We start from the raw sequence: 16,466 nt of genomic DNA on the forward strand, positions 1-16,466 counted from the left end.
ATATAAATCAGGTTCAATGATACATTATAACATTGTAGTTTTCATCATTTACATTTTGATTAAAATTTTAACTTATTTTGATTTCTTACAACTTACAAGCATTCTTTTTGTTGAAGACTTATTACAAGCATAAAAATTGGAATTTCATTTTTCCTTTTGAAGTAACAAATTGTGCATCATAAAAAGAGATTTTCATTATTTCAAATTTTTAGCCACCAACTCCAATGGTGGACTAAAAGTCAAATTACCCTTCAAAATTTTCCCCCAAACCTATTCCAACCCAAAGGAAAATTTTGGGCTAAATGCTAAATGTTAAACCAATGCCAAATTCCCCCCAAAATTTAGCCCAGAAATCGGAGTGGACTCCATCCAATATTTATTGAAATTTAAATTTTTTTAGATTAAAATGTTCATAAAATTAATTTACGATAGTCTAAATATTTATTTTAAAAAAATTTAATTTAACAAAAAAAATAGCCTAAATTTATTCTTTAATAATTCCGGATTAAAATTTTAGACTAGAACGGTTAAAGTAAAAAAACTGTTTCTAAACTAAAAGCTAAATTTTTCAGACTAAAAAATTTGACTTTTAACCTAACTATTGAAGATGGCTTTAGGTGGGAAGAATAAAAAGAAAAAGGAAAGAACTGAAAAGAAAATGGGGATAAGGATGATTGGACGCGCTATGAGGAAAGTGTAATGAACAGTGGAAGTTGATCATGAGATTGATTTCAATCATCGTTTCAGTCGGGAGGTGCACGGCTACTCCACAGTAAACTTCCTTCTCTCTCTCTCTCTCTCCCCCCCCTTTCTGTTCTGCCCTGCTTTTGCAATTAATGCACCGCCTTCCCTTGGGCTCCCTCCAGTCTCCCACCATATTAGTAATCAACTCTCTCTCTCCCTCTCCCTCTCTTTATTTCCTTCTGTTCTGCTCTGCTCTGGTTTTCTTCACTCTGATCCCAAAGCTCCAATCTTGGCGGGCAAAATTCAACAATAAGGTAAGAAACTTGCCACCCTTTCCTCAAATTTTCTCACACACTCCAATTTTACTTCTAATTTTGGATGGTTTGTTTGTTTCATCACTAAACAAGTTGCTTTCCATTTGTCTCTGACCAATAACGTTATTCTTTATTTGTGCTTTTTTTTGTTTGTTTGAATTGAAACTTGAGTGATATGGGGTAATAATCACAGAGCAATCAAAGATCTGCATGTACAACTTCTCTCTCTCTCTGCACTCCAATCCATTTACTTTGATATGTCATTTGAGTTTTGATTTCTGCTGGGTAAAAATTCAGGGGGAGAGGGAGGGAGGGAGGGAGGGGGAGAGAGAGAGAGAGAGAGAGAGAGAGAGAGTTAAACAGCTTAAATTTCATATTTTTGTTGCTTGGCTTTGTAAAAGACTGAAACTTTCACCGCATTCTCATAGAAAAATAAGCATACCATTGGATTTTGATGGTTGTTTGTGATTTGGGTTTTACTGCTCTGTTTGCCCCTTTTTAATATTACATAATCATGTAATATTTGAGTGATCTCTTCTGCTCAAAAGTTTTAGGACTTTCCTTGGTATTTTCTCAGGAACCAAACAAGGATTAACCCTGTGTAGGCTTTTGTTTGTTTGTTTGCTTGATGATGTTACTTGGCAAAAGATCATTCCTCCTCGTCTTTTTCCTGCTTTTTCGAAATTTGCTTTCTCTCTCTCTCTGATTTCTCTCTAGTGGGAAAACAACAGTTCGTACCAATTTCTTTGTTGCCCTTACCTCTCTCTCTCTCCCCCCCTCCCTCCATCCGAAACAGGTCCGTTGACCGACCCTATGCTTTGTTTGGTTGCTGTGAAAGTGGAGGAAAATTTAAAATATACTAAAAAATTCCAAGTTGTCAAGAATATCTCGTTCTGGTTTGCTTAATTAGTATCCAATTCAAGTCGGATAAGCTTGATTGTTTCTTCATATGTTTGTGGGCACATATAATTGAGTTAAGATTTTCGATAGTCTCATTGTTCTTCTGGTTTTTTGCATCTCTGTGCAGTTCTGTTTTGCTAAGGATCTTTTAAGCGACATATGTTTATTTTACTTATATTATTGAATTTTGATGAGTCCGAATCGCATAGCTGGCTGAATACAGGGTATTTTTGTGTTGTATGGTGCATTTCTTGGTTTCCATCTATCCGATTTTACGTGGTGCGTTTTTATTTTGGGGGTCTGAATCTCATAGTTGGCCGAATACTGGGAAAATTTCGTGTTCTTGTGGTGCCATTTCTCCGTTTTTCTGTCTCCGTTAACCTCTGTTTTTATCAAGCGATATTCTAATCTAATTTATATTATAATCTACTGGTCTTTGCCATCTATTTTATATGAATCAAGTTGCTCAAAATCCTACCACTTGGTTATTATCAGTGTGATTCCTCACGAAGGGAAATAGGATCAGGGGAGGACAGCCTTTCTGAGTATATTCTATTCCTTGTTTCACATGGAATTGTGTTTTTTTAATACATCTTGTTTGATTTGGTTAGTTCTTTACATGCTGCCATTTTTGCATTCTGTGTTGCCAGAGAATAAACAAGTAATTAACTAATGTCTTCTCGTTCGCCTCAGCTGGTTTTATCATTGATTCGTGATACATCCACGGATTTCATTTCACCAAGATAAAGTGACCTCATTTTTCTACATGGGCTTGTAAAGTGGCTAGTGGTTTGGATGTGTGGGAATCTTTGGTACTTGGATAGTCATTTGCTCGGTTGACCATTTGTGGTGAATTCCAGAATTTCGTATGAGATCTGGTTGGCAAAAGTAGGACTTATCCCTTGTTAAGTTAGATGTTTTGTTTGTTGAGCTGAGGAAATGGGGGGTTGTGTTTCGACTAGTAGTCGGAGTACTCTTAGTAGCAGGAGCAATGGAGAGAGAGTTGCGCAGACAGGCCTGGGGATTGGATTTTGTGGCCAAAAGAGAACGAAGAAGACATTTTCTGATCATTCCTATACTCTTCAGAACTTACACACCTTACCCAACCGCATTTTTACCAACGGAAAGAGTCAGACTTCTTGCATATTCACACAGCAGGGCCGCAAAGGCATAAACCAGGATGCCATGGTTGTGTGGGAAGTAAGTGTTTCTACTCTGCAATCGAAATACTAATTGAACATGTTGGTAGGTAATTTCTGAACTCTTGATTTTGTAATCTTTTGAAGGATTTCATGTCCGATGATGCGATCTTTTGTGGTGTTTTTGATGGCCATGGTCCGCATGGCCATCTTGTTGCACGTAAAGTAAGGGATGCATTGCCTGTGAAGCTGCTATCCTTCTTGTATTCATATCAATCGAGGTTAAAAGGGTCCAGTAAAACATGTTTCAAAGGGAGCGTGAAGAAGTCAGATGGTGGAGATACTGAGAAGGATGGTTCGGCTGAAGAAAAATTGAATTTATCATGGAGAGACGCCTTCCTGAAGTCATATAAATCCATGGACAAGGAGCTGAGGTCGCATCCGAATTTGGATTGCTTCTGCAGTGGTAGCACTGCTGTCACTCTAGTCAAACAGGTACGGCAGCAAACACCTTCTGCACTCTTAAGTTTTCCCATTTCGTTTGCTTTGTTCTTGATTGCTTCACTTTGCAGGGGTCAAATCTTTTCATGGGTTATATTGGGGATTCTCGAGCAATCCTGGGATCAAAGGACGGTAATGATTCAATGGTGGCAATCCAGTTGACTGTTGATTTAAAGCCCGATCTTCCAAGTATGAACCATATATATTTCTCCTCATCAATGTTTTGTCTGCCTGCTTGTTTTGAACCTAACTTTGTTGGTGTTATGTAAAATTTTGTAGGGGAAGCTGAAAGGATCAAACGATGCAAGGGTAGGGTGTTTGCTTTGCAAGATGAGCCCGAAGTGTCTCGAGTATGGTTGCCTTTTGATGATGCCCCAGGCTTAGCAATGGCTCGAGCCTTCGGTGATTTCTGTTTAAAGGAGTATGGAGTGATCTCAATACCTGAGTTCTCACACCGGATACTTACTGACAGAGATCAGTTCATTGTTCTCGCTTCTGATGGGGTAAAAATTTCGTCTTATATTATATCCTCCTATATTCTCTACAGTTTCTTTCACTACTTCTGTTCTTTTTGGTTCGATGTTTGTAGATTATTTCAATGTGAAAATACTGGCTTTAGTAATGGCCTATGGACCTCCTTATAAGCTGCAAAGAAAACTAGAAAATCACATAGGAATCATACAACAATGAGGAATATCCATTTGTGCTTGAAATGGCTTCCAGGAACCAACCGTGAAGTGATAGAATTACAAACATGTAGCATTTTAAGCATGATCAGGGAATTGTCGATAGATAACATGAGATGTAAAAATCCAGTAAGAAAGTCTTAGGCATCTTGATTCTTAAAACGTGAGTGAGAAAAGAGTGCTCACGTCTAGCATGTTCTTGCTACTTTACTGTACACGAGAAGGTGTCGATATATGTGAAGTGGTTCCAACCTATGAGGACTGCATTGCTTGTAACTGTCCTGATTCCCTGCTAGCTCAGGGAACCTAGGCAAGCCGGAGATAACATAATTGACATTTAAATGATTGCTGCATGTCAATGAGTACTGCTCTGCTTATTCGTGTCCTGCTTTGCACGTAATTGTTAACCTTGTTATGTCTTTCTTAATATAACTTCTCTCAAAGACGTTTAACTTGTAACATTACAGGTTTGGGATGTCTTAAGCAATGAAGAGGTTGTTGAGATAGTATCCTCAGCCCCAAGCCGGGCATCGGCTGCAAGGACTGTGGTGGACTCAGCTGCTCGTGAATGGAAACTCAAATACCCAACTTCGAAGATGGATGACTGTGCAGTTGTTTGCTTGTTTTTGGATGGGAAAATGGATTCAGAATCTGATTACGAGGAACAAGGTTTTTCATCTGCAACCATTCAAAGCAATCACTCTGGCAATGCAGCTGAATCGGATGATGGCCAGAAGTCCGAGCCATCTTTGCAGAGGAATTTCACTGTCAGATCATCTGATGAAAGTGATACTTATGGTCGACTACCGGTTGAGATTGAAGGGAATGAAGAAACAGTGGCAGCTGAAGATCAGAACTGGTTGGGTTTGGAAGGTGTGACGCGCGTGAACTCCCTTGTTCAACTTCCTAGATTTTCCGAGGAAAGGCCTTAGAAATTGTGATTCAAATATAAACGAAACCGGCTAGCTTTTGTTGTATTATGGGATTTTTTTGCCTCATTAAAATCCGAAGGAATGATAAATCTTTCTGGGTTTCAATTTCCTCAGCATTTGTTGTAGAAGGCACAAAAAGTAAGGAAACTGTTCTTATCAGGCAACTGAGGCAAATATAATTGTCTCTGTGTTTCCAAGTGTTCTGTACGTTCTTTAGTTCAGATCAGATGTAGATGCAGCCTAGATTTTAATGTTCTACGTGTCTTCTGTAAATGTATGCAATACATTACTCAGCCGAACGTCTACGTATAAATGTTTCTAATTAAATGATCATATCTGACGGTGTGAAGGATCCCGCAGCATCATGTACGCAACAGTTGATGCATTGTAAGATTCAGCTGTTGAACTGTCCAAACCCATTGCTCCCTGGATCAAGATGCACAGCTTGAATAAAGGCATACTATTGTTTTAGGTAATCAGGCAACCATTTTCAGATAATGTGCATTTAAATTGTGAAATAAATACCTTGCTAAAGATAAGTGGTAGAGGGCAACTGGTAAAAACACCACCTCTTTCCTTTCTGTGAACTTTTAATTTAATGTCACTCGAAACCTTAGGCATTGTTGCAGCTTTTGTCACCTACAAAATAATGGAAGCAATATGCCAATTCATTCAAAATTTTGTTCGAATATATCACCTATAGTCTAACTCCATCTACTTCTGCGTCCCGTGATTTACAAGCAACACTTGAAAATGTATTTTGAAGTCTGAAATATCAATCCACGTCAAGTTTGAGATGCATATGCAACCTTACAGATGAAAAAATAGACGAAGCTGGTCATAAGTGGCAATTACAACATCAAAATTGAGGTGACAGATTACTCAATTTTCCAATTAAGTGGCGTGTTTTTGCAGCAATACCTAACATACAGGTGATGTTTATAAAAATTTTTCTATGGAAAATAACTGATACAACAATAATAAGGGAGAAGACGGGAAATTGCAATGTGGAAAATGACCCCACTAAATACCTTGCCAGTGAAGAAAGGAAAAGGAACAAACCAGAAAGAAGAAAAAAAGGGTAGTTCTGCAAAAATAAAGATGAAACCTTAAATTGCAGGCTCTTTGATTCACATTCACACAGGAAAGAGACGGATCTGCACATGATTAATGGCCGCAAGAGTTGCTGGTACGTATTGGCAGATTTTAATATGTTTAATGTACACCTCAATCTTGGTAACCAAGAAAAGACCCCCAAGTTCTTCGCAATCACTATTCATTAACTTTTAAGCGGATCACATTCTTAAGAATTATAATCATTTTAATTTTTCAAGTTTATTAGAATATTAGTTCGAGAATTATTTTACTCCTTAGTTTTTTTTCCCTTGTTAATAAAACAAGAAATTGAAAAAGTGTGGGTTTCCTCATCAAATCCGCAATCAAATATCTAAAGTTCAGATTTAAATAATTTATTTGATTTCTGTTCCCTTCTTCCTCTATTTTAAAGTTATTTTATTCTTCGATTTCTGTTAAGTAGACATATGCCCTAAAAATTTCTCTGAAGTACTGAGCGCACATGTTAAATATAATAAGGAAGGGTATCTAAATGTTGTTTTCTGGAATTTTTGCAAGAGCCCACAGTCCTTTAAGTGCATCAAAATTATCGACCTAAGAAAAATCCAACACATCACTTCTCTCTCCATGCACGTATACATTTGTATACCTCCTCTCTATCCATGGCTTCGCCTAGAAACTCTGGCAATTAACTCACCGCCAACAGTTCACCCAACTTGCCAAAAATCCTCAGCTATAAGAAGAGCCCTTCTTTCTACATTCCAAATCACCAAGCTAACTGCAGCAAGACCTACCCTTCTCTCTCATTTCTCTCTCCTCGGTTTCTGCAGCATTGCTCCGATAATGGCTTACAAAACCCGCTCTTCGGTGCCCACTCTCATCTCCATTTCCGTTATCCTTCTTGCCCTAGTAGGGGGAGCAGTTTCCGGGCGAAATGTCCGGACAACCTCCAACAAAGATGACAAGAAACAACCTCAGTGGTTTCATAACCATGACGGAAGTTTTGTCATTCCCGGCATTGGGCGTGTGATGCTACCACCACTGTATAATGTTTCACCTTATGCTCCACCCCCTAGCACCGGCAGCACTGGTGGAAGTGTGGGAAGCCCTAGTAGTGACGACTATGTTCCAGGCGGTGATGACACATACGCTCCAACCCCCGGCAATGGTGGCGGGAGCCCTACAGGTGCTCCAACTCCCTGAATTCGTTTGGCAATGAGCTTTGATTTGAATGAGCGCGCTAGGTCATGATTCTGTATCCGTCGATTAGTTGTATGTGTTTTTCTTCTTTTGTCTATTCAGTTTGAGAGAGCTAGAATCTTGATAGACTGCTGCTTCTCTAGCTTCGAATAAAGTAGTTACGTAAATAAATCTATGTTTTGCTGTTTTTATTTGGTAGTTCCACTTCTAGTGTGAATCAATGAATGCTCGTCAGCAGCTGTTATTCTCTTTACTCTTTAACCATGCTTTTGTGTTTGCAAGTATGCGTGTGAGAGAGAGGAAGCTTACTTTTTGGGCAATGATTTTTCACGCTCGTGTTTGCAAGGTTAGGAACTGATTGCGGAAATCACTTCCCTACTATTTTTTTGGTGCAAACCAAATATTTTTACAAGGTAGACCTAATAGAAGAAGCAACTAGACCTACTAATCAGAAACATATTAATTACACCAGCAAGCAAAAAGGATATGTTCAAATCAGACATTAATTCCAAAGCCAATCAATATCAAGGCTTTTCAACGAATTAGTAGAGCTAGAAAAAAATTTCGTCAAATTAATAAATGGTTAGGTGAGGGAAAGCCTTGGCACAACAGAAAACTAGCTCCTTTATGACCCAAAGATCACATGTTCGAATCGTGAAAACAACCTCTTTGTAAAGTAAAGGTAAGACTGCGTACAATACACGTTCCCCCACCATTGCTATTACATGGTTAGGTGTGCCATCAATCAAAGATTAGATATAAACCCCACTTGTTAACTTCATTTTGGTGTGAAAGCAATTCACAAAACACCTTCTAGTTCTTAATAGAAAGACATAATCCATCATCTTAATTCATATATGAATGTTACACTTGAACATATGTGATGTACCCAGAAGTTTAGCCATAAAAAAACAACTGTTTCTAAATTACATTGGATCAAAAGGGAACAAGAATTTTTCGATTCACCCAAAAACATCGTGAATTTGAGTTTGCAAAATCTGAATTCAACCAAGCCAACACCCATAAAGTTCTTCAAGCTTGGACCTGAACATGTTACATAATCCTGTAGAAATGTTACTAAACGAAACAGCTGCAAATGCATAAACAACTGCTATAGTTACTAATCAATAATCCTAAACTGAAGCCTGCATACATTTCTAAGTGGGAATCACAAGCAATCTTCATTTTATTGATCGAGCCCTACGAACATTCAACAACATTATACTGAAAAATGTTCAGAAACTAAAGACGCATTGGTTTAGATATAACCATAAGCCAATTGACGCGAAACGGCGTTTAAATCTGAGTGCATTTCATTAATCCTAGTCAAGTAAATAGAGAAATGACCAGTTGAAAAAAACTGGTTCACAGGACCAGCTCCTCTAGAAAATAGTCCACCTGAAATTGATTTTCTTCGTCCTCGAAAAATCTAAAGAACTGACAAGTTTATTCTTTACTTGGATTCATAACAACATGTGCAGAAACTTACCATATTTGGCATTCAACAGCCGTATTTATGCCTAGAATAAATACCAGCACCAACCACAGAATTTTCACATTGAACACCAGCCATCAAATTCAACAACTACCCAGATGAGAACAAATTGCAACTCCACAGATACCAAACTTCATTTTAGTTTCAATGAATTCAAAGTCCTATTGATACCTCTACCTATCCATTCAATTACAATTACAACCGCCAATCTCGCCTAACCAAGTTGGCTAAAGCAGTGTGCTTTCTCGTCTCCACCCAAGTTCGAATTCCTGTCCTCTAGTTTAGATTAGAATAGAATATCGCTCCAATAAAAACAACATTACATTTTGAAACTAAATACAGATGCAGTTACACAAATTGCATTCAGAATACCAAAAATTGAGGGAAAAAAAAACATCAACGAAATTGAGAGGAGGGATCGGAGGATCAACCTGATTCGAAACAATGCTGGTGTCTAGAGAGAGAAAAAATCGGATGCAATCTTGAAGATGAGGAAGCAGAGGAACGCGAAGAAGATCGAGAGGAAGAGGTAATCCACGAAGACGAAGAACTCGGTGGAGCCGTGGCTCCTCTTCTTCTTATTCTTCGCGACGCTGGCGTCCTTAGATTCTTGGCGCAATTCTTCGACCTTCGCCATTGTTGTTTTCTGACCCGGTTCAGGCGATATCGGATCTAAAAAGGGGTACCGAGATCGAGGTGTAAGAGAATTTTCAGATCTGGGGTTCGTTCTGTAATTTCAAAAATTTTGGGGTGCTGCTATTTGTTTGAGGGAGGCAGAGGAAGTTGGTTTCTGTCAACGGCAGTTGGATCCCGCGCGATCTGTGAAATGTTGGGTGGTCACGTGCATTGCATGTGATGTACCATGGAAATGGCCCTTTTAGTAGAAAGATGTTCGATAGTAATGCCCGCTGTGAATACATCTGTTCGGTAAGAACCACCGAACGCATTGAAGGATTTCGATGAGGACTAGATTTCTCAACTTTGGAAGGGGATATTCGAATTTAGACCTCGGGTGTAGTAGAGAGTGTTATTTAACAAACTGAGCTACAAATTCCTTGCTAAAAATAAAGACGATACTTAGCTACTTTCTTTGTGCAATTTTTGTTTATGGTGTGTTTTTGATGAGTTCTCTCTACACTTATCAAATTATAAATTACTAGCAGGACGGATGGTTGTGCTCAATTAAAAATGTCCTAATTTAAAACTCAAAAGTAGCCGTTCTTATTTGAATGGTAATTATAATTTGACACGTGCACAAAAATATTTCTTTTAATATTTAAATAAATCATTGCAGCATATATGTGAAATTGTGATTTGTAAAGAAGATGAAGCTCATTCCGAGGAAGAAGCCAAGCAATGTTCTCAAAATTCGCCCAAAAAGGCAGTCATTTCAACGTCAAGAAACATCAAGTAGTTACAAAATCTCTTCTTATTCTTCTTGATGGCATTATTATTACAAGTATACAGTTTCTCCAAGCTACAACCTGAGTTGCAGTACCTGTTGAAATTTACAGCTACTCCAATGAATATACATAGCACGAGATCGCCAGGGGGAGCTGACTGAATTTGAGAACGAATATAGAACACATTTGGCAGGAAAATTATTCTTCGTATCATAATGTTTGGTTAGGATAACCAATAATTGCTGGTCTCCCAAGCTACGTAGCTCATGCTGCTTCATATTATATTGTGGTCTGCACAGCCATTGAATGATGATCTCCCCTAACAAGTACTTTCCTCGCAGTTCTCGTATAGAAATTTTGCGCTTCCAAACACTAATAGGGTGGAAACAGTGGTTACTGCGTTGGCTATAGAAAACCGTCTCAGTACCATGCTTTTCAGAATTTAGTCCTGCACACGGAATCACGTATTTCATTATTTGAAGATTTCATTGTTGGACCCAAACATGTATTAAGATTCTGAAATAGGCCCTACAGTAACAGCTAACGTGACATACCTTTGAAGAACTGCTTGACGAAGAAGCAGAATCTGCACCAGAAGATGCCTCGGATAAACTGGAATCTGCATTCTCATTTGAATAACTGCCCAAAGAAAATTTAACCAGTGAGAAACGATATTACACATATTGAAATTAACAGGCATACAAAATAGGGCAGACTACCCTTATCAGGGTAGGGGTTCCCACACAGAAATTCTCGCCATATAAAAGAAACTAAGATTGGAGGCTTACGTTGAGAGAATAGTAACCCAAATAAGCTCCACACAGTCCACCCAAAGAAGCCTTTGTTCAACAGGGATCAGGCCATATGTAACCACATGAGCAAATGGCCAAAGTTTCCATCCCGCCTGTCATGCCAATTTACTCACGAATATAAGTAGGTTACCACTCACAATATACCAATCAAACCCGTATTCATAGAAACTCAAACCACAAGAAGCATTTAGATCAAATATCGAAGTCATAATAATTTCTGCTTAATTTTAGTTGCTAGGTTCAAACATAAACTATAATGAATTTATATTCATGTTTTTACCATCCACCGTCGACCCTTGTATATACTTTTTTTAAGGTATCACGTTAACCTCTGCTGGTATGACTGTATGCGTACAAGTGAAAGAAACAATTACTACTTTTGGAGACCACATTAGCTCAAAATTCAAATGTTCTCTTCTTTTAGATATACTTTTGTACTTTACCGACATATGGAAGTTCTTTTACCTGTTATTGTTACATGATCTATTAATATAATCAGCAGCATATGAAGCAAAACAAGCTATGATAACTGGGTCAGAGAACTTAAATCAGATATAAGTGAAGAGATCCTCCTCAAGTGTTTTTACAGAAATCCAACTCTATCTGGTAAAAAAATAATCTCGCAATCCATTCAAAACAAGCAAAATACAATCACAAAAACTAAAACAAGACATTTAAAACTGATAAGGAGGATTTAGAAGAGTTTCTTACAGTCAGCATTGGCCCAAATGTAGCCCTCAATTCATCAAAAATCTTGGTTGGGGACTCGAAACGCAAGAACCCCAGAACCACAAAATAGATGCTGTTCCAAATGGCTGACCAGACTGTTTGATCAAAGGCTATTTTGGCAGGGACCACCCACCAATCCTCCAAAGGAAAAAGAGCCTGAAAATCGGAGTCAATAAGTTTAGCCATTCATAGAAACTCATCAACAAGCCAGAAATAAGCAAATATAAACCAGAATTCTCACCTCACAAAATTGGTAATAAAAATGGGAGAGGGATCCATGGAAAGTAAACCCAACAAGGCCTGATCTGAACATGCGTTTCCGGTCAAAATCCAAAAGTGGCTTCCCTTCAAAACACTTCACATACAATAGGAAACAACTAAGAAACCATAAAAACAAGCCATGACTGAGACAAACTTTATCCAATCTTATCTGAAGACAGTGAAGAGAGACTTACTTGGGCAATCCAATCTCCTAGAGTATAGACAACACCACTTATCACCATTTTGGCAAAAACCGGATTTGCTTTGAGAGCTTGTTCATATGCAATCCAATTGTGTTCCGGTACATATCTTAGTATCTCATAAAGCGTCCATCCCTTAAAAACGTCTCAAAAATTAAGCTTTGACATCCAAAATACAACAAGTTACAGAGGCAACCACCTTATTCAATATAGAGAAGAAAAGAACTCAAATTCGATTCAGCTCATCATTCAAACATGTAAAGGTTAACTTAAAAAGTATTAAGGATCAACCCATTCCAAAAACAAGGCTGAAGACTTCAAGCAAATTAACAAATTAACAAATTAAGCCAAACAACATAACCCTTTAAACCTTCTTCAGCTTACTTGCATCAAAATCCATGAATTCACAGATACCAATTTCAATTCGGTTCATCATTCTACTAAAAGATGTTCCAAATCCAGCAGAGAAACTTAACTAAGTATAGATTAAAGTATTAAGAATCAACCAATTCGAGAATTAAAGCTGAAAACTTTAATCAATTAATCAACAAACTAAGATAAACGCATAAGACGAAACCCTTCAAAGAGTCATATGAGCATCATTATCCATGAACACACAGACCAATATATTTACAGATATACATACACACACATATCAATGAGATCACTTACATGCCAATAATCGTGGTCGATTGTGAGCAACTTAGAGACCGCAAAGGTCCCCAATCCCAGAACAATCAACGCATTAATTGCTCTGCTCGTCAGCTTATCCAAATCATTCCCCTCTCCTTTCTCCTCCGACGATGTCGAAAGAGCCTGAAACTCTTCCGACCCATTAACCAGTAACCTGCTATCTTGCTCCTCTGCAAGTTTTTCCTTCAATGGAACCACCTCTCTGTCCTCAGTGACCGACCCCACAATCCAGCTTCGTTTTTTCCGGGTCGGGAAGCCCGAAAGCCTTGGTGGGTCGGGTTTGCTGGAGGCTTGGTTGCAGAAGAAGAGTGAAAGCGAGTTGGGTTTGTGAGATTGAGCAACGAAGGAGGAGGTTGAGGGTGAAGGGAGGTTGTGAGCTGCGATTATGTTTAGAGTAGACATTTGTCGGGTTAATCGACAGAGCTTTCGGAGAAATTGAGGAAGTTCAACGTAATGTAATGTCTATGATTTTACGTGGGAGTTTTTGGGACTGAAATGTATGCTTCTTTGATCGAAAAAATTACACAAGTCTTGGATTTCTGAGTGGAACAGAGAAAAGGATCGTGCTTGCCTTCTTTACCATACATTAACACATGCTTCTACTGTTTTCCGTTTGACTTTTGAAACGCGAAAGTCTGACACGATCAATACGAATTTTGACACAAGAAACAAATGTTAAAATTACACCATCGACAACTTTCAATTTAGTTTGATTATACATATCTAAATTCTTGATTAATTTAATTTAATTTATTTTTATTTTTCCTTTTCGGCCATAAAAGATTAAAGAATATAGACTAAGCATGGTTAGTTCTTTGTATACATGACACGAGTTTGGGGGAGAATAACAGTTTTTCTGAGTTAGGAGTGAGCAAAAATGAACTCTATAGATATATAAAAAGAAAGGAAGGTTGATTATAAATTTGCCTTATTAATTTATTTCGTTTTATTTATGGCATGACACAACGAAGTTCATGGAGTTCTGCTACAATCTTCAGGGCCAAAACGCAATGTCCTTCTACCGGGATCATATATGAAACGCTGATTTGTTTGCTGGTATGCACCTATTACGGTATCATCACTTTCGTTGAACATTGCCAAGCAAAAATACTCTCGCCTGTAGGACCGCCCGGTTAGATCAACAAGAAACGCTGCCTGAGGCTGCAACAGAAGATCAGCACCTCTCAAATGGAATGTGATTGTTGGAAGATTCATAAATCCTTCTCTTCTGACCGTTGATCTTTGGTAGCACAAATTGAAGTCTTCTCTATGAATCCTTGTTATATTACGATACCTAGAGAAGTAATTCACGAGTGCTCGTTCCAAGATTTCGTAGGCTGGTTGAATAATTCCTGAGTAAGCATAGCTCCTGTATCTATTAGTGTCCCACCACAAAACTGCGGCCTCCTAGCAAAATGTTCGGGTGGGATATGTAGACGCAAACTTGCAACACTAATGTCTAGCATGTTCAGAAAGTAAGGAATAAGTCTACCAAATTTTGCTAACTCAGTATGTTGAAAAGATGGTCTATTGGGTATGTCTGCACCAAATCTCAGATATGTGTTGGGACTGTGATGGTCATAGGGCATTCTTTGGAGGCAATGTGAGAACTGGCCTTCGGAAATAGAACCTAATTGGCTGACAAGAGAATGAGGTGACCATCCCAAGCCTAATATTCCAGCGACATTACCTCCCTCTTCACCATAAGCATCCATACCTATCTGATTAATATACCACAACCGAAAATTATATTTGGAACCCTTTCACTCCGCATTGAGTTTGATTCAAAAGTAAAGGTTTCGGACGCAAGATAGCCTTCAGTTGTAGCCTCGTCGTCATACACTATATGGTATGAGCAAAAGTTTCCGATGCATTTTCCAGGAAAGCAAAGGGGATGACGATCACAAATAAGTTTTCTATAAGAAGAAGATTGCGAATGATTGAAAACGGGGTTGTTTTGGTGAAAGCTGTGGTGCCCTGGACCTTTACATTCTTGGCATTGTAGCCACATAAGGTCACTCCCCGTGTCCATGTCAAGAAAGTAAGCAATGGGCTGTGACATCCTGAATGTGCCTATGTTCACTTGCACCATGAACGTAACGCCTTCTGGCAATCAACTTTCGGACGCACAAAATTGGTACCTGAGTTAAAATTGCTGGGCTGTAAACGTCCATTCCTTAGGCGTTTGACGCGGGCTTTTGATTGTAGAACGAGGTTTTGTGTTCTTTGTGGTGTGAGGTTAGGTTGGTAAAGAGGTGACTCCGGGGAGTCGCGGTGAATGAGCTTAATAGTCAACCCTAGTTTTGCATTTTCGACTCCTGGTAACAAAATAATTGATGACAGAATGTATAGACAAAGAAAGATTACTTTGTTGGCCATGAAAATTCCAAATGTAGGCAATCTTGTTTGAGATCGTTTATTCTAAGAGCAAAAATGAGAGGTTTTACAATGCAGATTGTGAGCTTTTGTTAATAGAAAAGATGCCTTAAATTTAAAGTAGAGATTTGATAGTTAAGACGGATTAATTAGACGATCTTGATTTGTATGAAACTTCTTTTTGGTTTTTTAGAATGAGGATCCTCTACATTTTATGAAAAAAAAAAAAAATTTTATTAAATACGTGGCATTGTTAGAACCCTTGGATCATTTTAGTGCGAATTAGAAGACTTTATGAATGAGGATCGTCTCCGGATCCTCTTTGTGAGGATCCTGGGGATTCTCCAATCACATTCGTTTATCGTATATCGTGTGACCAGAAATCATTGTAAATTTTTTTATTTAAAATTAAATATAAACAGTACCTGACGAAAACTGACCACACAATGTATGATGAACGAATGTAATTGGAGGATCCCCGGATCCTCATTCGACTTTTATAGTCTTGCACTCTACTTTAAACAAATCTGAAATGCTAGATTTTTTTAATTTTTTTTTCAAAAAATGCCAAATTGTTTTAATTTGTGGAAGTTGTAATATGTCCTTTATTAACACAATTTTGACCTTTTTTTCTATAAAAAAAAATAATAAATTGTGTTCAAGGCTGACAAGACAAAGAAGATTGAACTCATCTTTGAAACTTTTATTTATTTCTGATCTGATAGTATTCCTTATGAGCATTAGGAACAGGAAAATACTTTTCATGGATTTCGAGTGCATTAATCTTGGGGTTAAAACGCAACATACTTCTGGTAAGATTATATGTCACACGGTGCTTTGTTGGTTGATATACTCCTATGGCGCTTATGCTTTCAACATCGAGAGACGGTAGCATTGCCAAGCAAAAATACTCCACTTGCCTCTGATTGACACCCAACCAAAAGGCACTGGGAGGGTGGACCACCATATCAGCACCTACAAAACGGAATGTGGTATTGGGAAGATTCTCAAACCCTGGTCTTGACCCTCTGGCCTTTGGTAGCACAAATTGAAAACTCACGGCGTTT

The 16,466-nt window shown here is 38.2% G+C and overlaps 2 protein-coding genes across 5 annotated transcripts; one reads left to right on the forward strand and one right to left on the reverse strand.

The window, feature by feature from the left end:
* Window positions 1–619: 619 nt before the first annotated feature.
* Window positions 620–5,489, forward strand: LOC137739749 (putative protein phosphatase 2C 52). 4 transcript variants are annotated; one of them, XM_088699541.1, is made up of 7 exons: window positions 659–998; window positions 2,394–2,443; window positions 2,592–3,098; window positions 3,185–3,532; window positions 3,610–3,727; window positions 3,818–4,041; window positions 4,692–5,489. In XM_088699541.1, the coding sequence occupies exons 3-7, from the start codon at window positions 2,838–2,840 to the stop codon at window positions 5,154–5,156; spliced, it is 1,416 nt and encodes a 471-aa protein (XP_088555667.1). In that variant the 5' UTR covers window positions 659–998; window positions 2,394–2,443; window positions 2,592–2,837; the 3' UTR covers window positions 5,157–5,489. The 4 variants fall into 4 exon arrangements, with proteins under 4 accessions (XP_068335540.2, XP_088555667.1, XP_088555668.1 ...); XM_068479439.2 differs by lacking the exon at window positions 2,394–2,443 and having other exon boundaries at window positions 620–998; XM_088699542.1 differs by lacking the exons at window positions 659–998; window positions 2,394–2,443 and adding an exon at window positions 1,524–1,794.
* A 4,795-nt stretch (window positions 5,490–10,284) lies between these two features.
* Window positions 10,285–13,711, reverse strand: LOC137740054 (uncharacterized). Its single transcript, XM_068479843.2, has 7 exons — window positions 13,003–13,711; window positions 12,325–12,465; window positions 12,111–12,224; window positions 11,852–12,025; window positions 11,117–11,232; window positions 10,883–10,967; window positions 10,285–10,776 (listed from the first exon to the last, which is right to left on the reverse strand). Exons 1-7 carry the CDS (start codon window positions 13,423–13,425, stop codon window positions 10,771–10,773), a joined length of 1,059 nt encoding a protein of 352 aa, XP_068335944.2. The 5' UTR covers window positions 13,426–13,711; the 3' UTR covers window positions 10,285–10,770.
* Window positions 13,712–16,466: the final 2,755 nt, after the last annotated feature.

Source organism: Pyrus communis, chromosome 9, assembly GCF_041283825.1.
Source record: "Pyrus communis isolate YQ-2024b chromosome 9, ASM4128382v1, whole genome shotgun sequence".
Classification (NCBI taxonomy): Eukaryota; Viridiplantae; Streptophyta; class Magnoliopsida; order Rosales; family Rosaceae; genus Pyrus; species Pyrus communis.

What these genes read in the sequence shown, in the direction of transcription:
- LOC137739749 (XM_068479439.2), top strand. Translation starts at nt 2,838, where the DNA reads ATGGGGGGTTGTGTTTCGACTAGTAGTCGGAGTACTCTTAGTAGCAGG. An exon ending in ATGCCATGGTTGTGTGGGAA is followed by an intron (nt 3,099 to 3,184) that starts GTAAGTGTTTCT and finishes AATCTTTTGAAG; the next exon opens with GATTTCATGTCCGATGATGC. An exon ending in CTGTCACTCTAGTCAAACAG is followed by an intron (nt 3,533 to 3,609) that starts GTACGGCAGCAA and finishes TTCACTTTGCAG; the next exon opens with GGGTCAAATCTTTTCATGGG.
- LOC137740054 (XM_068479843.2), bottom strand. Translation starts at nt 13,425, where the DNA reads ATGTCTACTCTAAACATAATCGCAGCTCACAACCTCCCTTCACCCTCA. An exon ending in TAGGAGATTGGATTGCCCAA is followed by an intron (nt 12,225 to 12,324) that starts GTAAGTCTCTCT and finishes TTGTATGTGAAG; the next exon opens with TGTTTTGAAGGGAAGCCACT. An exon ending in TGGGTTACTATTCTCTCAAC is followed by an intron (nt 10,968 to 11,116) that starts GTAAGCCTCCAA and finishes TTCTTTGGGCAG; the next exon opens with TTATTCAAATGAGAATGCAG.